At 39.6% G+C, this 23,697-nt stretch overlaps 3 protein-coding genes and 1 long non-coding RNA gene across 6 annotated transcripts; 3 read left to right on the top strand and 1 right to left on the bottom strand.

Annotated features, from left to right (window-relative positions):
- Positions 1 to 393: 393 nt before the first annotated feature.
- LOC106713993 lies at positions 394 to 1,157 on the top strand. The gene is made up of 3 exons (XR_001357151.2): positions 394 to 781; positions 863 to 953; positions 1,040 to 1,157. It is a non-coding gene; the product is annotated as an uncharacterized LOC106713993 (long non-coding RNA).
- A 1,167-nt stretch (positions 1,158 to 2,324) lies between these two features.
- On the top strand, positions 2,325 to 5,529 carry LOC106713996 (nucleoplasmin-like protein). Of its 2 annotated transcripts, XM_014506906.2 has the most exons (6): positions 2,325 to 2,465; positions 3,076 to 3,215; positions 3,546 to 3,671; positions 3,976 to 4,101; positions 4,368 to 4,415; positions 4,755 to 5,529. In XM_014506906.2, exons 1-6 carry the CDS (start codon positions 2,444 to 2,446, stop codon positions 4,854 to 4,856), a joined length of 564 nt encoding a protein of 187 aa, XP_014362392.1. In that variant the 5' UTR covers positions 2,325 to 2,443; the 3' UTR covers positions 4,857 to 5,529. The 2 variants fall into 2 exon arrangements, with proteins under 2 accessions (XP_014362392.1, XP_014362393.1); XM_014506907.2 differs by lacking the exon at positions 4,368 to 4,415 and having other exon boundaries at positions 2,326 to 2,465.
- Positions 5,516 to 7,538, bottom strand: LOC106713995. 2 transcript variants are annotated; one of them, XM_014506905.2, is made up of 2 exons: positions 7,339 to 7,538; positions 5,516 to 7,064 (listed from the first exon to the last, which is right to left on the bottom strand). In XM_014506905.2, the coding sequence occupies exons 1-2, from the start codon at positions 7,442 to 7,444 to the stop codon at positions 5,629 to 5,631; spliced, it is 1,542 nt and encodes a 513-aa protein (XP_014362391.2). In that variant the 5' UTR covers positions 7,445 to 7,538; the 3' UTR covers positions 5,516 to 5,628. The 2 variants fall into 2 exon arrangements, with proteins under 2 accessions (XP_014362391.2, XP_014362390.2); XM_014506904.2 differs by having other exon boundaries at positions 5,516 to 7,070; positions 7,339 to 7,535.
- Positions 7,539 to 7,690: 152 nt separating this feature from the next.
- On the top strand, positions 7,691 to 18,821 carry LOC106713984 (serine/arginine repetitive matrix protein 2). The gene is made up of 11 exons (XM_014506896.2): positions 7,691 to 7,909; positions 8,415 to 8,584; positions 9,865 to 10,024; positions 10,687 to 10,794; positions 10,916 to 10,975; positions 11,063 to 11,401; positions 11,514 to 11,692; positions 11,880 to 14,983; positions 15,241 to 16,654; positions 16,874 to 16,952; positions 18,718 to 18,821. The coding sequence occupies exons 2-11, from the start codon at positions 8,417 to 8,419 to the stop codon at positions 18,819 to 18,821; spliced, it is 5,715 nt and encodes a 1,904-aa protein (XP_014362382.2). The 5' UTR covers positions 7,691 to 7,909; positions 8,415 to 8,416.
- Positions 18,822 to 23,697: the final 4,876 nt, after the last annotated feature.

Here is a 23,697-nt window from a genome sequence, read left to right as displayed (position 1 = left end):
TAAAAATTGAAATTATTTCTAAATGTTTTTTCGATCTCAACAAAATAATTTTAATTTGGCACAAACCAAGTATTTCTTTTTTTATAATAAACTAGCTTTTACCCGCGACTCCTTCCGCGCCGAATAAAAAATAGAAAACGGGGTAAAAATTATCCTATGTCCGTTTCCTGGTTCTAAGCTACCTGCCCACCAATTTTCAGTCAAATCGATTCAGCCGTTCTTGAGTTATAAATAGTGTAACTAACACGACTTTCTTTTATATATATCGATTAGTTTCCTCGAGAATCTTCCAAACTCTGTGCATGCACTGACTTCTATGCGATGCTAATCTAATGCGATATTGTAACTTATCTTTCTAGCTTCTTGTAGCTTTTCCCTAAATTATATCCAGATAAGTTGGTCGCACTTTATAGATATTTAAACTTTGATGGAAGAAGTCAGAAGAAGTGACAGTTGAAATATGACTGCGAAACCAATGTTTCGCTTTTGGAAATTGAAGGCAATTTTATATTTTTTGAATGAATTTCAGTCATAATATATCTAAAAGCTCTCTCAGATCTTCGTCTTCCTCAAGCAAAAGTATTTATCAACCGGAAGAAATAATAAAACTTGAAAACATAATTGCAGCTCTTCAACATAACAATGAAACTTTAAAAAAATCTTTGGAGAAGAGGGACACTGCGATAGCAATTTTAACCCGAGAGAAAGAAAATATATACAAAGAACTAAAGTGCGCACAGAGGACAAATCGAAATCTGTATCAGCAGTTGACAGACGAGAGGTAAATTAACTTTCCGCGACTGATGCGTTTACCGAGATATTCATATTTAATACGTATGACTGGATACTCTTTTCTTCTCAGGGATATACATTTTAAGGAGAAGGAATATTTGTTACAAGACATTAAAAGGTTATCTGTAAGACGTGAGACAAACACAATCTTTGAAACTCGTGTAAGTTGTTTGGACTGCTTTGAGTGCATGAGCACATTTTGTAATACAAAATTAACTATTTTTGTCATAATATTTTATTTATCAAGTGTGAAGGAGAAAGAATATTTCCGTCATTGGAAGAGGAAATCCAAGAAAAAGATCACATAATTTACAACATATGTACCAAATATCTGAAAGTTAAATCATGCAAAATGTCGCTGCAAAAACGATTTATTAAATTACAGAAGCAAAGTAAAAAGGTATGTTTAGTTTATCATAAGCCGATATAGTTATCTACAGCTAATTATAGGCAACTTCATTCACGAATTTTAAATTTTGGTAAAATAAGATATTTTATTGGAATTGCGTCCCCTACTTTTTGGGACTTCTGACAAATTTATAAATGTTCCCTTACTCGACGAGCTGAATGCGTAATCGCCTTTAGATGATTGTCTTCTGGTGATCGTCCATTAGTCGAAATTCGACTATATTTAATAGTCAAAGATTTTTGACTGAAAATAACTTTATGCTTATACTTCTCCACATTGAAATGAGAATATTTTTTCAGATGTGCGACAATATTGTGTCTATATTAGAAGATAATAGAAAAGTATTGGACGCATTGCTCAATCGTTTATTGAAAATGTCTCACATATCAAAGCCTGGCAAAAAATTTATTAAACTATTGCAAATTAATACCAGGCTCCATTACGAAAATACACAATTGAAAATACAAATGACGCATGAAAACGAAATTTGTTCAAAAAGAGGTTTTAGCGTATCTAATATTAAATTCCAAAAAAATACTACTTTAGAGGAGAAAGATAAAAATATACTAAAAACCAAAAAACCACAGCTCCGGCGATCATTATCGACAAATGCTACTTATTTTATTAGACGGCATGAAGGTTTAACTAATTTTAAAAGTTTGCACAATAGTTTGTCACCGCACTTTCGTAAAGAAATTTATAAGTCAAAGTCCGATGGCAATTTGGTTTATTTTAAATAGATTTATAATAAACTGTTTTGTTTTTTACTGTTTTCTCTTTTCGTTTTTAAATATCCTTTTGATTAAAGTATTAATTTTAAAATAAAAGTTTTATGATGTTTTACATATCAGGAAATGAACTAAGGTAGTTAAAACAATGCATAAGATTTTTAAATGGAGTACATTTTTCAAGTTAAAATCCTTGGAAATTACAGTTTTTCTGACTTAAAAAAGTCTTAATTTTTTTGACCGTTACTTCATCTCATAATATTCGTTCAAATACACACCGGAACCAACAATCGTTTCCAGTCTGTTTTAAAATGGCAAAAATGAAATAGGCGCAAAAAACCACGGCTTACAGCCTATCCAGTTTTCCAACAGTACAAAATTACTCTGTGTGCACTGTGCAACTGCCAAATACTCTTTGCGCCTTGCCAAAACGGGCAACACTGATCCCAGATTTGTGTGTGCCGGCAACGCATGAGAACGTGTCGCAAAATCTCAATAAATTAGTGAAATCACCATGTCGGACGAGTACTTTTATGGTAAGTTTTATTCTTTATAAAGTGCTGTTATAAATCGAGATAATATTTATGGTGTAAACCTAGTACTTTGCATGGTCAACCGTCTTTACTTTGGCGTATCCATTGACACCCGGCTACTTCGCCATTTTATATTGCGATATAAATTTTTGTAATTAATATTACATGGCGTAGAAAATATTGTAAAATGTACGGCAAAATCTCAAATTCACATATGTTTTAAAATATTCTATGGCTTACTGTGTGTTTATTAAATTGCCGCCATTTTCAAGTTGAAATGATAAAAGCCAGGTAATTGTTATCATTCATTGAAATGGCGTTTCTAGATTTAACTAAAAGGCCGCTTATGGTAAGCAATCTAAGGTTAGTCTCGGTATGCAAACTAACAAGCGTGTATTTCGCATGGGTAAAAGTAGTGTCAAGGCGGGCAATTTGAAAGTATGGCGTCCAAGCGTCTCTGGTGTGCGTTTTAGTTTGTTTCGTGGAAATATGCGTAATGTGTTTCTAATGTCTGATTTCACAGTGTACGTTGTCAATACAACTCTAAAAAAGTTTTAGGTTATATTTAAAGGTTACACGTTAGTTAGATATTATTATTTACTTTGGTTTATAGGTGTAACCTTATCGTCGTCACATCAGTCGGAGACATGGGATCCGGAAGCGAAAGCCGAGTATCCACGCAGCAATAAGCTATTAATCCGCCAAGCGCTGCTGGGGCCTGATGCAAAACCTGATGAACTCAATGTTGTACAGGTACTGTGTATATTTGTAACACTTTAAAATACTTGTTTTCTGGAACCAAAAACGCCTATTCAAGAAGCATGAATCTTTTCTATGTGAGTAATATAGTAAACCATGTGATGTGGTTTTTAGAGGTTAATTTCTTTAAGATTAAATTTAGCTTGGCTTCCCTACGCTACTTGTAGCTATCTATAGCTATCAATAGTATGTAAAAGCATTTACAACATTTAAGTTCAATGTGAACACAAAGAAACATTTAAAATTAAACTATTGCACAAATTTTGTAGGTAGGTGTTAAGAGAAAAAGATTTAATAATACATAATTGTGTAATTTGATTCCAGGTGGAAACCATGTGCCTACAGGATTCAATCAAAATTCCTGTAGCTATACTCAAAGTGGGTGAGACGAGGCACGCACGCTTAGACATTGAATTCCCTGATGCACCAGTTACTTTCACTCTCACTCAGGTTAATTTTCTATTACTCGAAAATTATGTGTATATAAATCTTAAAATCGAATGATCTTATGAACTACTTTTAATTGTGCAGTTATATTTATTAACAAAATTCTTATGGAATTATATTGGTGATTGCTACTTCTTATATGATGATAAAACAAACCATTTGTATTTGACGGGTGTGTAAAGTCGTTTTGACTTTACACTGCCTGATAATGATTGATTCGAGGCATTTGTCTGATTTCCTAATTTTTTGTAAGTAATTGACAAAATGTAAACTTTTGTATCTACATTCTTCAATTCTTGTCACTCAGGGCTCTGGGCCAGTCCATCTAATTGGACAACATTTACTGGGCGCGCTTGTAGAGGAATTTGAAGACATGGATGAGATGGAAGAGGAGATGTTGGATGAAGAGGAAGGAGACGATTCCCAATTTAAGGTTTGTGTGACCTCAGTTTCTTAGTGACCATTGTTTAGCAGACACAAGCGGTATAACACAATATATTTACTTAAATATGACATTTTGACCAAACATTGACAAATAGTTTTAAGATTTCCATACAGTTATGCATGACATGACACTGTTCTTATTCTATCAAGTTTAAAAACCTAGTTCATGTATTTGTGTAGTTTGTAGTTGGCACAAATTTTTATTTACTAAGATATATTTGGTATTGGTGATATAGTAGACTACTAAATTTACAGGAAGATGAAAATAAAAGGAAAGGAGCTGGCAAGCGCAAGGCGAATGAGGTACTGAAAACCTTCAACTAATATCAAATTATGTATGGGTTCCTTACATGCTCACCAGAGGGAAAAGGGCAATGGCCCAATTCTGCAAAATATAATGGCATCATTAGCTTGTGATATAAGTCAAGTTATTTCTGTTGCCATTATTATTTGGTGAAACTGGGCCCGAACAAAAGTGCTAATTGCAGAATGTGCCGAGTGTTGACCACTCACATTGTCATTGGCTGTTGGTTTTCTGTACTCATTCAGTACCCCTTTACCTTCTGATAGCTTAGCTGTTGTGTTATTTGGTACATTGTATGAAGTAAATGTCTCTACAAATTGTACAAAATGTTTTGACAGGATGAAGATGATGAGGAAGGCGAGCCCAAGGGTAAAAAATCTAAAATGTCCAACAATGCCAAAGGCAAGGCTACATCGCCCAAGAAGAATGCCAAGAAGTGAACCGCCTCTAAGCCTGAGCACCGCTCACGACACACCTTTACTTAGATGGATTCTGTTGGAGACTGATGATAACTATTTTAGGTAAACTTACCTATTGCGATTTACTTTTAAGTCAGTTTCAAACTCAGTTCAAAAAACAATCTCAAATAAAATGTGTGGTGATGACTTTGAGCGGCAGCAGAGGCATTTTAGTTGTAACAATATAGTGTGGTAATTCAGACTAGGTTAGCATTATATCGACTCTGTGTGCCTGAGCCAGTGAGGGTGTGCGCGTGTGTGTGTGTGTTATGTTCAAGATACGATTGCTACACTGTTTGAGTTCCACTTGTCTTAAAAAATTGCAAGTGATGTAAAATGTAGCAACCTCTATTTGACAGCAGTGCCCACAAAATAAAACTGTGCGGTTGCCGGTGGCCAAGTGTGATTACTTCACTATTTTTCAGTACTAAATTTCATTCCTAACTGTGGTATAGTGTTATTGACGTCAAATTTATGATAAGCTTTTATTCACACAGATGTATTTTTAAGTTAAGAGGTAAGCATAATCAGTGTACATTAAGTCATTGTCAACTAGTTGCCGGAGACATTATTCAAATTTTAACACCTTTCAGAATGAAAACTGTACATATAAAAATGTAAGAACGGTATTAATAAAACCATTTTTAAACAATCCTATTTGCTTTTTATTTACCTCATATGAAAGTTTCCAAGTATTACAAGTAAGACATGGTTTTGTAAGAGAAGTGTAATGATTAAAACTATAAAAAACATGTCAATGCCTGTGAAGCAGTGCATGAAGGATATTATTTCTCTCCCTTTGAATTGCATTTGAATCTTCTATTACTTGCACCAACTTCTCAAATTTACTTTTTCCTTCATTTTGGTGTATATTTCTAACAGCTGTTTTAATTTCTGTAAGTGTGACATTGTCAATGGTGCACTTGTGACTGCACTCCTTGTTCACTTTTGGTTGATCATAAATTTGTTCAAAGTAAGTGTAATATGGCCATTGATTACATTTACCAGTCGCTCTTTTTTTCTCTGCTAGTCTAATATATGTTTGTTTTAAGTTTCTGAATTTTTTATCACACTCTTCTGTGGAGAGACCCAAACTGGGCCCTATCTGTCTCCATAGATTTTTCTTTTTCGTTAATGGGTCCCTAAACTTTTCCTTATTATTTAAATAGAAAGTAAGCATTTGATGGATGTAGTCACCATCCTGATTTTTGCACAAAAGTCTTGGAACCCCATCATTGCCACTGAAGTTGCTGTTCTCATATATTGATTCAAAATCCTTATAGTAATACCACTTTGTTATTGATCTACCTGATTCTGCTCTCATTTTTAATCTTATATATGTTTGTTTCAAATTTCTAAATTTTCTATCACAATTACTTGGATTCTCTCCTACTATATTTGATATTTCTTTCCAAAGTTCTTTTTTTTGCATTCTTGGGTTTACAAATTTATGAGCTATTTGGCCATATGCCGCAATAAGCTTTTGTATTTTATTTCTATCCCAAGGGCCCACATTAGGGTTGTAGTTGTAAAATATTCTTTCAAAATAGTTTCGATAAGGCCATTTTATTAATTTGCCAGTATCCCTAGTCCTCTCCAACCAATTGAAATAGGTTCTTTTTAAATTTTTGAACTTGTGATAGCAATTGTATTCTGTTGTATTTAACTGTTGAGCAATTTCTTTCCAAACATCCTTCTGCAAACAGTCAGGGTTCCGAAATTTATTAATATTTTCCAAATACAGGTTTAGCATCCTTCTTATTTTGTTATCTTCCCAGGTTTCCAATAATGAGGGTGACAAGGTTTTACAATCTTTGAATACTTCTTCACAAATGTTATAATGAACCCATTTAATGTCTTTACCTAATCTTTTCTTTTTTAGCAATCTAATGTATGTTCTTCGAAGATTCCTAAATTTCTTATCACACTCTCCAGGAGAAGTTCCCACATTGACAGCAATTTCATTCCATAAAACTTTGTCCTTGTTTAAATTTTTGTACCTTTGGTCAAGGCAGAGTGTGAGCAATAATTTTATTTTGTTCTTGTCCCAAAACGTTTCCTCTTTTAATGTCTCTAGGGCTTCCTTTTTACAATGCTCTAAAGCTTCATCAGATATGGGTAAAGGTGCTTCATTTATTTGTATGTACTGCCTGGTGTCAAGGGTCTCTATACCATTCCCAGTGTCTTGGCCTGGAACTTGATGTTATGATAAATACAATTCATGAAAATAAACTGAATCTTTTGTATAGAAATTGTATGTAAATATAGATATCCATTAAACATAGGAAGAAAAGTGTGGCGTAGTAGGGAAAAGGAAGATTTTAAGTAAAGTTATCAAAACTATTCAAACTATGGCAACGAATTGGGCTATTTGATTTTCTTACATCCCAATGGATTATTGTCAGTTACATTTTAAATTTTCTTTAATAATTTGTTTTCTAATGATTTTAACATATGTACTTACTTTGAGGATTTTGTATAGCAAAATTATTGCTACTGAAAATAACATTGCTTTGATCTTCCCTGAGCACAAACCAATAACTTTGGTTGTGTGAATGTGTAACATCCATTTCGTTAAATTTTGTTTTTATCAGTGGTTCTTATAAATTCGTCTTGTTGACATTGCTCTGCTGTTCAGTCATGTTTTCGCTCAGATGAAGAATTATTTGTGTTTTCGAAACTAAATCGAATCGGCACGGCACTGGCCGGACTACCACAGAATAAAAATATAGGATATCCATAGAGACAGGAACAGTTTGTGGTATATTGTTTGCATTGTCTCTGGTTGTAATTTATTTGCGAACGGAGCGCCGGACAACGAAGAGTGCCAGGCTAGAAATAAAAAACAGAAAAAATCAAAAACGAATTACGAACGACGCCATTGTTGTTTTGTTCGTTTGCTATACAATCGAGTTATCAATTTTTTATCGTTTAAGTGTTTAAAACATTGCGTTTAAAACGTTGAATTGAATCATCGGAGGTTAATAAATCATGTTTTGATTATATTTTTGTTTGAAACTGAAGCTGTAAAAACGGTGAGTGATGCACCGGCGGATACATTTTTTCATGTTAATTATTTATACACTTTCAGATTTTCAATGCTTTATGTGCCTTGTATTTGAGCAAACACGCTTTGGTGAAAACAAGTATCGATACGTTTTTTATTTCTGAGTTATTGTGTTCACAAGTTATTTTACAACTGTCAAATGTATTATGGCGGGAAAATGTCACTTTATCTCTTGCATGTTTACAAGTGATTAATGGCGAGGAAGATTTATTAAGCGTCGTTTTAAATTTGTTATTTCATAACAAGTTTGGATAACATAAAATTGTGATTTATTGAAAATTGACAGGTTACTAAACACCTTATAAAAGTACCAACTAGTAACCTAACCAATTAAAATATTTTGACAACACATACCTTCACATTGAGGACATTAGTTTCATATTATGTTGTTAAAAAGCTAACAAGTCAATATATGTGTTTCTTTCTCCCTGTGCAACGACAAAGGCTCCATTGTGATGTGTGTGATTGTGCAGGCATGTCCGGGGGCCATCTGGCCGTGCTGGACCGCGCGGGGCGTGAGGTGAAGCAGTACGCGCTGCCCACCGGCCTGGCGACTCTTGGCAGCAGCTCTTCATGCGATATACGCTTCATGCTGCCCACAGTGGAGCCGCACCACGCCACTGTTGTTGTGCATGATAAGCAGGTTACACACACCTTATTAGATTTAAAGATCTTTATTTCTTATAAAAGCAATGTTTCACTTACAATAAGTATAAATGTAAAATAATAAAAGGTTTGCAGGTTAATATGTAGTAAAGAAAATAAAGGATTATTATAAAATACACCTAAAATCTAAACTGATAGAAATGACAAAGTAACAATGTTATATGTATAATCTATATATATAAAAGAAAGTCGTGTTAGTTACTAGTGATGCAACGGAAGTGTCTTACCGGAACCAGAAACGGAAACAGATGTCAAAAATAAATTTTAGCAGAAACGGAAACGGAAACGGATGCGGAAACAGAAGTGTAAATAATATTAAAAAAACATATTTACAAAAATATTTTTTTCGGTAAAAACAGTTTGTATTCGTTTTTAATTTATTAAGGCATTGGATATCGGTGTCCTTTAGCCTTCAATGTATGTATTTTTACTGCGCTGCAATAAGTTAAAATACGCGTTTTTTTTTTAATTTATTTTCAGGAAACAAAATTACACTATTTACAAATTAAAGTTCGCCAAACCACTCGTGTTGACAAACGACAAATATATTTCTAACTATATAATGATGATGATATATTACATGGTTATCACTTATTCAAAAGTACATTTAATAACTCGTAAGTATGAAATAGTCACATTTTGCCAGTTGTCAAATTTTATATGGACAACAACTAGACAGTTTACTCCAGCAAGAGAAACTGATTGTTTCAAACAGCAGCAGAAAATATTACGCGCTTAAATTCACAAAATAGTACGTAAACAAACAAATGCGACAAGTGCCGAAAGGCCGCGCACGGACTGCCCGTCTCGCGCCGTGCATTTGGATCTCTCAGCCGTCGTAAAGTTCCGTTTTATCTCCGTTATAAAAGTTGCGGAAACAGAAGCAGAAACGGATGTTGAAAAGCACGCGGAACTTCCGCACTTGCGGAAACGGAAACAGACATCCGTTGCATCACTATTAGTTACACCATTTATAACTCAAGAACGGCTGAATCGATTTGACTGAAAATTGGTGGGCAGGTAGCTTAGAACCAGGAAACAGACATAGGATAATTTTTACCCCGTTTTCTTTTCTTTTTTTTTTTTATTCCGCGCGGACGGAGTCGCGGGAAAAAGCTAGTTAAGAATAGATTTAAGTGTATTTTGAAAACATAATACTGTTGTTGGAGTAAAAGACTTGTATTTTCGTCTGTCAAGTCTGTAGTTGGCAAAGTATCTGAGAATGTAACATTGAGCAGCACAGTAATGTGATTGCAGACGGTGGTGCACAACGTGGGCGGCGGGGAGACGCTGGTGAACGGCGTGGCGGTGAGCGTGGCCCCGCTGGCGCACGGCGACGTGCTGGCTGTGGGCGGCCGCGAGCTGCGCTGGCGGTACGAGCGCCCGCACACAACTAGACGCACTACACTCACACCAGGTAACTTACATATATGATAGTATCAATTCTACTTGATAGCTATTATTCAGGGTAGTTGAAAAGTTTTAGAATTATCTAAATACAATTTAAAGTTTTATAATGAAACAGAAGAGCTACAGGCGCTTTGTAGAATTGGTAAAGAACTAAATAGTTGAGTTTTAACAATAGTAGATGTCAGCAAAAAACAAATTCTGTTGCATGAATTGGCCTCGTTCTGTGAAATACCACAACCACAAAGAAGACAGGCGTCAAGTGGAAGTAACTCAGTGTATGTACTCAATCTGATGAGTGTGGTGCCGGAGACCTAATCTATTCCTCTTTCCCTTCCCACCCTTTTCTTTTAAGGAAAGGATAGGAAGGGGTTAAGAAAGGAAAAAATAGGAAGGTTAAATATTCTCTTTTGTGCGTCTCATTCTTTGTCGATTGAGGGTAGGCAACGCAACTGCAATTGCGAATGTTTATGGGCAGCGGTCGCTTCGCCATTTTGGCGAATTCATGTGTCCGCTTATTTGTATGCCACCTTGTAATATATAAAAAAAAGGGTATATGTGTAGTGAGTGTAATAGTTTGTTTACAAGCCATGTACAGAAAATATTTTCCTTGTCATTGTGTCTACCAGCAGTGTATATGTTTGTGAGATGTGTGTATGTATGTATGTACAGTAGTGACGCGCATGAGCGGAGTGCGGGCGCGTGCGGCGGCGCGGCGCTCGCTGGCCCCGACCCCGCCCGCACATGCGCCGCGCTCCCCGCACAGGCACTCCACACCAGGTACGAGCCGCACATATGTATTATGAGATAACTGAGATCATTATATGTAGAACAGTGCAAATAATGTGTGCTTATGCTTAGTAATAAGTTTAATAATGGAATGCAATGTGTTGTGATGCAGCGAGCGAGCGCCAGGTGGCGGTGGTGCAGCCGCAGCGCCGCGACGCCGCCGACAACATCGGTGAGTCACACACCCTGCCCTCCCCTCCCCTTCCCCGCCCGCACGTCCTCGCGTCAAATGTATTCATGTAGAAACTGTCATCCTCAGTGGTTTCCGTCGTCACCAACGTCAGACGTCGCGGCACGATAAAGAGCGACCGGGACACGAGCTCGTCCAACATATCAGAAGAAACGAAAAGTAGATCCAAAGCGCCGAGAACTCCACAAATGAATCTACAGAACACGACGAAGGCATCGATGTGGATCGAGTCGAGGAAGTCTAGTCCCAGGAAACATGCGAGAGAGAGCCCGGCGCCGGCGCAGCGCAGACCGCGCTCAGCCAAGAAGAGCACGCCGCTGCGCCTGGCCGTGCTGCGCCGCGCACAGAGCGCACACAGCGCACACAGCGCACGTCGCGTCACCAAGATACAAGCCCCTCTCACTGTAGGTCAGTGTCACAGCATCTCTACACAAACATTATATGCTGATATAGTCTAGATATTTAAGCTAGGAGACATTTGAAACTTAAGAGTAAATATTTGTACTTTATATGTGAACAGATCACACAAAACAAGCGGCCATAATGCTGATGACGGGACATACGCCCAAAAAGCGGGTCAACCCCAAGGCGAGCACCACGAGAACGCCGAGCGTGCTAGTGAAGAGACCCGGGGCGACCCCGGCGCGCCGCCCCGCGCGCAGCCCCCAGCTCGCCGGCACCAACACCTCCGCCCAAGTGGTAACTATTGAATTATTTACATTTCTTATATCCATCGAGCCTTCGGTGAAGTTTTCCTCTTTTGTACAAGTTTGTTATTTATTAAAATACTTCATAAATCAAAACGAGTGACGGCCAGAAATGGGAAACGTGGAAAAACTTTCGAAAAACAACTTTGATAATTACTTGACTTGTAACTATTTTTCAGATACGTACATCTGACGTAAAGAACGCGACGCCACAGATAGTTGTGACCGAAAGCGATATTTCTACGTACTCGGTGCCGGACACCTCGCTACGTTCTCCGCCGCTGCCGAATCCAAAAAAATCAGCTCTCAAGAATTCCTCCGTCAACAGGAGTTCAAGAAAAGTTGAATCCATTAAATTTGATCTAAGCAACCTCGAGGACGAGGCCTCCGACTCCATGGACATGTCGACCGCGAGCGAGGCCGGCGAGTGCGGCGCAGACCTCCTCGCCCTGCGCTACTCCGACAGCTCCCCGGACTCTCCCTCCCCTTCCCCCTCCCCCCGCCGCCACCAGCACTCGCGCAGCGGCAGGATACTGGAGAACACCCTCGGCACCACCTTCACCCGCCAGGCGTCGCATGGAGCCTCCTCTCCGCCGCCGCAGCCGCCGCAGCCCTCGCCCAACCGCAGCAAGTCCACGCGGGGCGGCTTGATGGTCCACAAAGTTTTGCAAACGCCGGATAAATCGTGCTCCTATCGAACCACGGGCTCCTCCCTGGCCGACCTCAGCTGGGACACCACCGCGCCCTCGAGCCGCAACACGAGAACTATCAGTCCGCGTAATTCCTCTAAGGTGGATAACAAAATGGAATCCTACTCGGTGATAGATTTAGTATCGATGGACTCGAGTGATCCTCGCTCCGTGTACAGCTCCGCGTCCGACGCGACCACCTCCAAGTTGACGACGCCGCAGAGGAGCGCGCGAAGCAGCTTGCGGTCGCCGGTCGCGCCGCGCCTGCTGGCCGCCAGCACGCCGGCCGCACCGCCCGCGCCGCGCCCTCAGTGCCCCCGCAGCGCCGCCGTCTCGCGCACCTCCCGCACCTCCCGCACCTCCCGCAACTCCTCCTGTCTCATCATATCCAGACGGTCCAAGTCCGCGGCCGACTTCCCTCTTGACATCCCGCACGATGCTACATATGATATCAGCGGGCGAGGGCGGACTCGAACTCCGCTAGATATAGAGAACATTCCAGATATTACGCTTAATAGTACTAGAAATACGCGCCACATGAATACCTCGCCCGGTCACGGAACTGAGAGCGTCACTCGTGACAAGGACACGACGAAATTCTCTTCGCCAAATAATACGGGAGACACTTACAATATTTCCGGTAAATCGAGAAGGTCAAAGTCTTTTTCGACATTAAAGAACTCCTCAGGAAATGTTACATCGAACGTCACGAGGGATTCTACAATATCGAAGTCGAGTCGCAGTCGCGGTGACGACGACGACTCGTCTCCTGTCAGTGTTGCGAGTTCATCTCATCGGCCCTCGAGGTCCTCGAATCAGGCGGGGGCGCCAACCTCGCCGCCCAACGGGATGTCCACCCCTGAAAACCACAACAGCCCCGAAGAAGTCTCCACTCCGGTGCTGAACATACAGAGCTTATTAAATTCCAGTAGGAACGTACCGAGATCGCGACCCGCGGTCAGGAAAACTATAGGCGGTCGAGTGTCTGCTCTCCGCAAGCGAACTGGCCTCAACTCCAAATCGTTTACATTCGGCACGAAGTCCGCCTCGCGATCTAGAAACGATCTTCAGGACGACGGGGACATGACACCAAAGAAAACGGTTAAACTCGTCTACGAGGCCGTGAAAAACAAACATTCGACCGCCAAGAGGCCGAAATCGATAAGGTCCGTCATAGACGACCTGAACGATTCCGATATCGTTAAACAACTTTTCAATAGTCCGGTGAAGAGAAAGCTCTCCCAGAGTATGATCGAATTTTCTAAGAAACAACTGATGGGCGACGAAACCACTCCGCCGAAAAAGGCGACACGAAACACGATCGCTATGACCGGCATCACGAGTCACGATTCGTCGATGGAGCGAACGCCGGCCATCACCCCGGAAGTGTTCGTGAGCCCTCTGACCACCACCGGCGGCGACCGGCGCAACGTCAGCTTGAAGTTGCGGCGATGGAGGCAGGGGACGGCCGACGCGAGCGCCAGAACGACGCTCAGGAAATCCGTTAAAAACGATTTGACCAAGGTTTCCGGAATTAAATCTCTCTTTGCGAGGACGCCGAGAAATCGTTTGTCTGACGTCAGAATTAAAGAATTGTTCGCGGCCTCGCCCGAAAACGATCTGAGAAGGGTTCCGAAACTCAGGTTACTTTTCCAAGAGTCGCCCGAGAACGACTTGCGAGAAGTTTCGGGGGTGAGAGATCTGTACAGAAGGAGAAGCCCCGCCAACGACCTGCGCGACGTATCCGGCGTCAGAGCGACGCTGCGGCGGCACTCTCCGAGGAACGAGCTCGACGATGTGAGCGGAGTCGAGGAGCTGTTCAGCGAGCGGCTGGACGCGGACGCGGACGCAGACGCAGAGACCTCCTTCGACCTGCTGATGGGCAAGCCGGCGGTGAGAGCGTACCCGAGGGCGAAAAGCTTAGCAACGAAGCTAATCCAAAAACCGAAATCGCGTAAGGCGCAATCTTTGCTAAATTCTTTCACTTTAATAAACGATAACGTGGAGGACTGGTTAGAGAACGAATTGAAGAAGCGCACGCGCAAAGAATCTCCGAGAGACGCGCCCGCCAGGGGAGATACTTCCGCAGGGAACGCAAATACGGGCGCGGGGCCGACGCCGAAGAGCGACTTGAACAAATCTAAAAGCAAGTCGAACTTGTCGAGGGAACTGCTCAAGCTGGCCACGGACACGGTGGAGGGCGGGACTCCCGTGCTCGCGAGGCGCGCCAGGAGTACTACACAAGCTAAAACCTCTCTCGAACTGAAAAAGTCCGCATCGGAAATTTACGGAGCGCACATGTTGCCTATCAAGAAGAGATCCGTGGTGGAGACGTCTCGCAGCCGGAGCAGCGGACACGGCAGCGGACACGGCAGCGGACACGGCAGCGGACACGGCAGCGGACACAAGAGCTCGCTGCCGATCAAGAAGCGCGCGGTGCAGCACTCGACACCGGTGCGGCGCGCGCCCGCCAGACTCTCCGCACACCACGCCCTCGCCCTCGTCTCGCCCATAGCGCCCATAGCGCCCATAGCGCCCATAGCGCCCATAGCGCCCATAGCGCCCCAACAGGACAACCTCAGCGCTAACATCACGTAAGTTTGCTTTTTTATTTTATCACAGAAGTTTTAGTCGTTTCGATTTATTTCTTGCCTAAATTTCATTCGATATCTAGCTTCAACTCGGCGAGTGTTTCAATTTTATAATCAAATGTTACCTACATTGGTGTACTAAACTTATTATTTTAAGGCATTACACTGGAGCTTAAGAAAGTACCAATGCTTTGTGTATTTTTTACTATAACAACAACACATTTTTTAATTTTATATAACTGTTATCTTTATTATTTCAGATCGACAGAGATTCCCAATGAAAGGATAAAACATAAAACGTTACAAACCAGAAAAGCTAATGTCAGTTCTGCCGCTGGTGATAATAAAAATTTAGCCATGTCTAAAAAGCTCTCTCCTAAACAACAGGAAAAGATTACTAGTCCTATGCAAATGAGAAATACAAGAAACCGTAAAACCAATCACAACATGGAACAGAATAACGTGAAAAAACGAAGAACGTCTATCGTAGTAACGAAGAAACCGCCCGGTCTGAGTCCGAAACCGGTCGCTAATCAAAATACGGAGCCGGAAGCTAGGACAAGTAGACGACGAAAACTAGATCAAGTTGTTCAGGAAAATTTGACCACAAAAGCTGCTGAGAAAACGAGAGGGAAGAGGATTCGCGCGGTTAACGAAGCGAACTACGATACAGTGAACGGGAACAAAGGACGTAAAGCTTCAAATACATCCAAAGTAAGTCCGCCAAAAACTAGAACAACACGTAAACGAAAAGCATCCGCGGAGAAAATATTAACACCTAAGAAAATTACCAGAAGTAAAGTCCTAAAACATACTGTTGTTGTTACAAAACCGTCACCCAATTTGAAAACTAGAACTGCGAAGCAAACTAAAGTAAATGTAAGTAGTGAGAGGTCACCGGTTAAAAACTTACGAAGGACTCGAAAAATAAACGCAATTACATCAGAGCCTCCTGTGGAGATTGTGAACAAGCGCGGAAGAGGCAAGGTGGCTGCGCTTTCTGTCAAACAAATAGAAAATAAGAAAACGAAAGCTAATGATAAATCGTACAATGAGGACCTGGATACAGAAATCAAGCCAAGAAGAGGAAGGAAAACTATTGCTCAGAAAAATGTGCAAGATGAAAGTAAACCTACTCTAGTACAAAAACGAGCGATTCCAAATACCGTGAAGTTAGTTGAAGTAAAGAAAAAGACTAGAGGCAAGGCGGCGGTGCCGCAAGAAACGATCGAACCACCTAAAAGACGAGCTGCAAACAAGGGTAATACAGAAAGTGTTAGCGTTAGAGGAAAAAAGAGGAAAACGGCTAACGAACAATCCCCATCTAAAGCAGTAGTGGCCAACAGCACAAAAGATAGGAACGAGGAATCCGTTAAGAGTGGCCGGCGCGTTGCTAAAGGAAGACAGGCGCAGACGCAGAATGCCGCTGGAACCGTTGACAAGAGCCAAGCTACTGTCAAAAAAAGAGGCAGAACTACAAACAAAGGGAAAGAAGCTTCTCCAGAGAAAGCCGGAGAGGTCAAAGTAGCTCGTCGCAGAAACACTGCGCGACAAAACGTCAGTGGAGAGACAGCGGCGAACAACACCACTAACAGGAGGTCTAAAGCGGCCGCCAAACAGAAACTACTCACTACTGCTGCTAAAAATGACAAGTCCCGCGTCACACAGAAAACTGTGAGTATAAGCTTTTATTATTAAATTAAAATCATAATTAGTTATATTTATTATTATATATCATTAACATTGAAGTATTCCAGATAGAGAGAAAAATTTCTTTGAGAAGCGTAACTTCGTCCCCTCTCATTAATAGCTAGTTAGATTTGCTATATATACTATATTATATACACATTATACTTATGGAAGTTATATAAAGTTTGTTTGTCTGAATTTCAGAAGGCAGCGGCAGAACCTCGCGCGTTGTCCGCACGCAAGAGGAAGTCCGACACAGACCCAGCACCAGCACCAGCTAAAGGTAAGAATTTTTTCATTCAATATATATTTCTCTTGTATTTCAGTTAATTTCTTTGAACTGAGTTACATGAGTAACAGTGGTAGACGTCAGCAACAACAACATCAGTTGCACGAATTGTCCGGCTCGCCCAGTGAAATACCACGACCACAAAGAAGACAGGCTTCAAGTGGAAGTAATTCCATCTATAGTCTAATTAGTGCGGTGCTGGAGACCTAATTTTAGTCCTCTTTCACAAAGGATGGGAAGGGGAGGTGGATTTGATGGAAGAGGAGATGCATAGGAAGGTTAAATATTAGGTCCTTACATATGAAATTGGCGTTTTGTATGGGAGGAACAAAAAGTCGAATATTTTTTAATATAATATATTTAATTAATCAAAGTATGAACCATTATTTTCTATGCACTTTTGCCATCTCATAGGTAGTTCATTGATCCCTTTACTAAAAAAACCAGTCGGACGGGAATCAATAAAATCTTTGAAGGCGATTTGGACTGCCCCATCGGAGTTGAATTTTTTCCCTTGCAAGAAGTTATCCAAATTTCGAAAAAAATGGTAATCTGTTGGAGCAAGGTCCGGGGAGTACGGAGGATGTCTTAGACTTTCCAATTGAAACTCTTCTAATTTAGTAGCCGTCTGTTGCGCAGTGTGTGGTCTAGCGTTGTCGTGAAGCAGCAGTGGCGTGGAGCGATTGACCAGCCTAGGTTGTTTAGCCGCTAGCTTTTCCATCATGGTTTGTAATTGCTGACAATAGACATCAGCCGTAATAGTCTGGCCAGATTTGAGAACACTGTAATGAACAATACCGGCACTAGTCCACCAAACGCTTACAAGTAACTTTTTTGGGGTTAATTTTCGCTTGGGGCAGGATTTGGCTGGCTGGCCAGGATCCAACCATTGCGCTGAGCGCTTCCGATTATCGTAAAGAACTCATTTTTCATCACAGGTAATGATTCGGTTTAAAATACCTTCATTATTGTGCCGGTTTAGTAATGTAACGCAACAGTCGACGCGCGTTTGCCGGTTTGCTTCAGTCAATTCGTGAGGTACCCACCTTTCAAGCTTTTTAATCTTCCCAATTTGCTTCAAGTGAATTAAAACAGTTTTATCACTAACATCGCAGCCTGCAGCTAACTCGGACGTGGTTTGCGATGGATCCGCTTCCACAATAGCCTTCAACTCTTCATTATCAACTTGAGTCTCAGGCCGTCCACGGGGCTCGTTCTGCAGATCGAATTTTCCAGAACGAAAACGTTGGAACCAAAAACGAACTGTGTTTTCTTTTGCAACACGACCGCCATACACATCATTCACCCTTCGAGTCGTTTCCGCAGCACTAGTGCCACGGCGGAACTCGTACTCGTAAATAATGCGATATTTTAAGTTTTCCATTTTGTAAAATGAGTGACGCAAACAGAAAAAAACAGAAGAAAAAAAACAAATGAATGACGGTCATCGAACCACAAATACATGAGTCTATAGCTGTACAAATTTGAATTTGGAATTCCTTACCAAAGAGGAGAAATTCGTGATTAAAGTGGCCAGTACGAAAAACGCCAATTTCATATGTAAGGACCTAATATTCTCTTTTTGTGCGTCTCCTTCGTCGATTGAGGGTAGGTAACGCATCTGTAATTGCGAATGTCTATGGACAGCAGTCGCCGTTTGCCACCTTGTAATATAAAAAAAAGTGATTAGTGGCAAAGTGCGTTAATTGTAAGTTTCGTTGTAAACAAATTATTAAACATATTGAATGTTGTATGACAGCGGGCCCGCCGGCGCCCAAGACACGACGTGCGGCCGCGGCTAGTGCTCGCAACACACGCAGCACACGCAGCGCACCTCCAGGTCAGTTACAGGACAATATTTGACTTCATGTTATATATTAGATTGTATATATTGTAGAGATGTAATGTTGTGTGCGCAGTCTCGCAGCAGGCGGCGGCGCGCACCCGGCGCAGGTAGCCGCCTCTGGTAATATCACCTTTACGTTCTGTTTTCATCACCTTAATGCGAAATCTTACTAATATTATAAACTAGCTTTTACCCGCGACTCCGTCCGCGCGGAATAAAAAATAGAAAACGGGGTAAATATTATCCTATGTCCGTTTCCTGGTTCTAAGCTACCTGCCCACCAATTTTCAGTCAAATCGATTCAGCCGTTCTTGAGTTATAAATAGTGTAACTAACACGACTTTCTTTTATATATATAGATAGATGTGAATGTTTAGATGGATAGAACAACTGCATGGATCTTGATGAAATTTGACACAGATGTAGAACATAGTCTTGAAGAATACATAGGCTACTAATTAAGTTTTTTTTAATTCCGCACGAACGGAGTTGCAGGCGACAGCTAGTATATATTAAAAAAGAAATTGTTTTCAGATGTATGCAGGTATCGAGTACATAGACAACAGCTGAATATACTTGTTAACACAAATTAAATGATATGCTTTATTAGTTTGTGATATGTTTGTAAGAAATGTGTGAGGAGATGAGAGAGATGCAGACACGCTCTCTGCCAGCCTCCACAGATACAAGTACAAAACTAGTTTATAAGTCTATAGACAAGACATACAATTATTGTACGCACAACTTTATTGCATATCGTGTTAAGTTAGAAGTTAGACTGAACTTTCGACTTACAAATCCCCAGACAGATATTAAATTCAGTGAAACTAGAATAATACAAATGACTTGGGTTATTTATTTTGATTTTTGTCTAGACAAATGATGATCTCTTGGATCGGTTTGTAATTTTCTTGTTTTTTTAAATATGGACGTGTTATAATTTTTCAATAATAATAAAATGTTGATTAATTGAGTAAACCAACAATTCGATGGGTACCGGGAATAAAGCCGCAATCGTAAAAATGAAACTGTTCAGGAAAAAATATTTAATGAAATTATGGAATAACTATAAAACCACTGAATATCTTAAAATAAATTATATGTCACCTTGTTCGTTATTTTTTGCCTAAAGTACTGTTGCAGTTACAAGATTGTATATTTTATCCAAATAGGAAAAAATCGGTAAAGATCATATTGCTACTATTTATGTCGAAAGGTTGTTCCCGTAATAGTCACTTACAGCTTTGTTCCACGAAAAAAAAAATGAATGTTGATACAGTAATAATATGTTACAGCTTTTTTCAGTGTATTATAGGATACACGATGGATACAGTAACCATAGTTTGTGTTCTTATTCCTTGAACTTGATGAGCGTTTTGTGGACGGTATTCATATTTTACTGTATATTCATCATTGTATGTTTTTTTTAAATCTTTTATCTTTGCGTGAACATCTTATTTTTATTGACAGTGCTTTTATTATTATTATTTTTTTACTAGAAATATAAGAATGGATCATTTAAAGTGGTAGAAAAAAGAGCATTATGTTATTATTAAACAATCTTTTATTGAATCAAAGTAGCATAATTAAAATGACAAATTCGTGACTTTATAAGACTTTTTTACTTATATTATCCACGAAAATTAAGAATTCCTAATAAAAAAAGGTACTTATGCTTAACTTTAAAACTTGCGCTATTTAAATTAAATTATTTTATAAAATGTACCTACTCTAATTATAATAAACTAAGACTAGTTTATTAGGAACTGTAGGAAATAAACTCATCTAAACCAACATTCGTATTATCTTAACATAAAAAAAAAATTGGGTACCAAAATATTTAAAGCAAAATCACGTCTAAAGACTTGACTCCTGTAGCGGATCCTGTACCTCAGCAGCTTCGTGGGTTCCACATGCCAAAGATTTATAGAAATCGTGATAATATTGTGGAATATCATGACTGTTACAAAGACTCAGTAGATCAGAGTACAGAGGTGATGTACAAATCTGTAACAACTATAGAGGAATAAAGCTCATGTCACACAGTATGAAAGCTTGGGAGAGAGTGGTGGACGGAAGAATAAGAGAGGAGAGTGAGGTAACTCGGAACCAATTTGGGTTTACACCAGGACGGGGGACTACGGATGCCATTTTTGCTATTCGCCAACTTTGCGAGAACAGGCCTATAGCCTGTGCATAAAAACCTGCACATGGTGTTTGTAGACCTCGAAAAAGCATACGATAGGGTTCCGAGGAAGGTTTTGTGGTGGGCTTTGAAAGTGAAAGGAGTGCCTGGGAAATACCTGCAACTTATTCGTGCTATGTATTGTCGAGCCAATACACACATCCAGTCTGCTGTTGGCGATAGTGACAGGTTTGGTGTCTCGGTAGGCCTACACCAGGGTTCTCTTCCTCCTGGTAATGGATGCGCTAACATCAGACATACAGGAGGAAGCACCCTGGTGTATGCTTTATGCTGATGACATCGTGCTTGTCGGGGAGGATGAATGCGAGGTGCAGAGCAGGTTGGAAAAATGGCGAGATAAATTGGAGAAAGCTGGTCTTAAAATCAGCAGAACCAAAACTTAACATTTGTTCTGCGATTTTGGTGGTCCGACCAGCTTTTCTCCAATCGCTTTAAATGGTGTTGACCTACCAACCTGCTCCGATTTTAAGTACCTCGGTTCACTCGTCCAATACGATGGTGGTGTTGACCGGGATGTGAAAAGCCGAATAAATGCAGGTTGGATGAAATGGCGACAGGTCACCGGTGTGACTTGTGATCCAAGAATGCCACCCAAGCTTAAGGGACAGATCTACAAGTCAATCGTAAGACCTGTCTTATTGTACGGATCTGAATGTTGGGCCACCAAGGTTTCGGATGAAAGAAGATTGCATGTAGCTGAGATGCGTATGCTAAGATGGATGTGTGGTGTGACAAGAAAAGATAAAGTTAAGAATGTGCATATCAGAGGAAGTTTGAAAGTAGCGCCAGTTATCGAGAAATTGAGGAGCAGAAGGTTAGCGTGGTTTGGACATGTTATGCGGAGGGATGATAATCATATAAACAAAAAAGTAATGAGATTGAATGTGGATGGCTATAAAGGTAGAGGAAGACCAAAGAAAGTATGGATGGATTGTGTGAAAGAGGATATGCGTAAGAAGGGGGTATATAATTCAGATATGACGTCTGATAGAGATGTATGGAGAAGTAGTACATACTGTGCCGACCCTCCATAGGGATAAGGGCAGGTTGATGATGATGATGATTTAAGTACATGTCATTTGTAAAAAATCAGAAAACAAAAATTTTGACACAGGTACATTAATTCGAATCATGAACAGATGACTATAAAATTGTAAAATAATTATGAGTAACGACTCAACGATAGTTTAGTAGGTACAGCAATGTTTAGTGCGAATCTGTTAACATCAAAGTAGGTACAGTAATGTATAGTGCGTTTAATGTTTACATGATTTATTCCCTGGAAGAAAGCCGTAATTACAATTGCTGGTCTAAAATTGAAACAAAAATTTCACTTTCAACATAACCGTATTGTTCCAGTAATATTTTTCTAAACGTTTACCAGGAACAAACAATTAATGTACAAAGTGATTTTTCTATTTTTGTCATTTTTCATCAGAATTAAGTAAAAAAAATATATAAGGTGTATTTAGGTCCGTAGATACCGAATCTGACTTAACCCGAAGACTGTCGCAATATCCATTGCGACATTATTCCAACTACCCATCGAATTGTATTTTTTTTACTCAAATTATTTTATTATGTCGTTCGCTCCACTGATATTACAACAAACTTAGATCTTACTCGAGTAATATGCGACGGAAACTATTTTGAACACCAGCTGTGACGTCATCGGAATACAATATGTTATTGTACACGCGTAATATTGGTTAATTAAAGTACAAAACGCGGTGAATTATTTAAATGTATGCTGTTACGTGTTAACTTTCTCTTTAACTATTTTCTTTCTTATTTTTTAATGTTACTTATTAACTTGCTATTAATTCAAGTTCAGTGTCAAACTCGTGGCATTGAATGTGTTATTTTCTTTTTTGTATGTAGGTTTTTAAAATAACAATTATGTTCATATATTTACTTTATTTCGATCGTTTTATTTTTCTGTTATATAAGTTATTCAAGTTTTTCGACGTGTACCTTAATTGTTTTAGCGGCGAGGGTTTGCAAAGTTTTGTACAATTTTTAAATTACAATTTGAACTCGAGACAATATGTTTTAAATTATAAAGTCGAGCAACAATACAACACTAGCTTATGTGTTTCACAATTATATTTTTCTATCGAATTAACTTTATCTTAGATATTTTTAAAACATTTTTAGCAAATCATAGTTAGTAGAGAATTGTCCATTGCTTGTTGCAGCGCTCAAGTGAACAAATACGTGATGTACATATAAGGTGAATATACACTAGAGCATTGTCTCAATCATTTCTATGTAATGTAACATTCTTACGAATGTTATAATACAGGTAAAAGTACACTAGAGCATATGATAGAGCTGCTCCTTGTTCTGTTACATGTAAATGCTCTAGTCTATACTCACCTTTATACGTTGCAAAGGTAATAAAAATGTTAGGACATATTTTTATATATATATTTTCAGCGTATGTTTTGTCGTATGTGTGAGAGAGGCGCAGTCCGCGAGCAGCGACGCTCCAGTTTGTTTTACTTCTTAGTTATAAAGTTGTCAAATAGTGAGATGCTCCTTGTTGTATCTAACTATATTATAATACATGATATGAATTAAGAATTCTATTAAAATAATTTAACTTGATTAATATACTGCAGTACAAAATTGTTGTTTTATTATTTATTCTTTCTAGCAAATAAATAGAAAGATCCTTTATCCTT

Source organism: Papilio machaon, chromosome 24 (assembly GCF_912999745.1).
Source record: "Papilio machaon chromosome 24, ilPapMach1.1, whole genome shotgun sequence".
Taxonomy (NCBI): domain Eukaryota; kingdom Metazoa; phylum Arthropoda; class Insecta; order Lepidoptera; family Papilionidae; genus Papilio; species Papilio machaon.
The sequence above is the reverse complement of the archived record's forward strand: the minus strand, read 5'-3'. Positions and strand labels throughout refer to the sequence as shown.

Bases quoted from the DNA above. Each gene is read 5' to 3' on its own strand.
- LOC106713996 (XM_014506906.2), top strand. From the start codon at position 2,444: ATGTCGGACGAGTACTTTTATG. The intron at 2,466-3,075 runs GTAAGTTTTATT...TTTGGTTTATAG, and splicing joins GTCGGACGAGTACTTTTATG to GTGTAACCTTATCGTCGTCA. The intron at 4,102-4,367 runs GTTTGTGTGACC...CTAAATTTACAG, and splicing joins GAGACGATTCCCAATTTAAG to GAAGATGAAAATAAAAGGAA.
- LOC106713995 (XM_014506904.2), bottom strand. From the start codon at position 7,444: ATGGATGTTACACATTCACACAACCAAAGTTATTGGTTTGTGCTCAGG. The intron at 7,071-7,338 runs GTAAGTACATAT...CATAACATCAAG, and splicing joins TGCTATACAAAATCCTCAAA to TTCCAGGCCAAGACACTGGG.
- LOC106713984 (XM_014506896.2), top strand. From the start codon at position 8,417: ATGTCCGGGGGCCATCTGGCCGTGCTGGACCGCGCGGGGCGTGAGGTG. The intron at 11,402-11,513 runs GTCAGTGTCACA...ATATGTGAACAG, and splicing joins ACAAGCCCCTCTCACTGTAG to ATCACACAAAACAAGCGGCC. The intron at 14,984-15,240 runs GTAAGTTTGCTT...TTATTATTTCAG, and splicing joins AACCTCAGCGCTAACATCAC to ATCGACAGAGATTCCCAATG.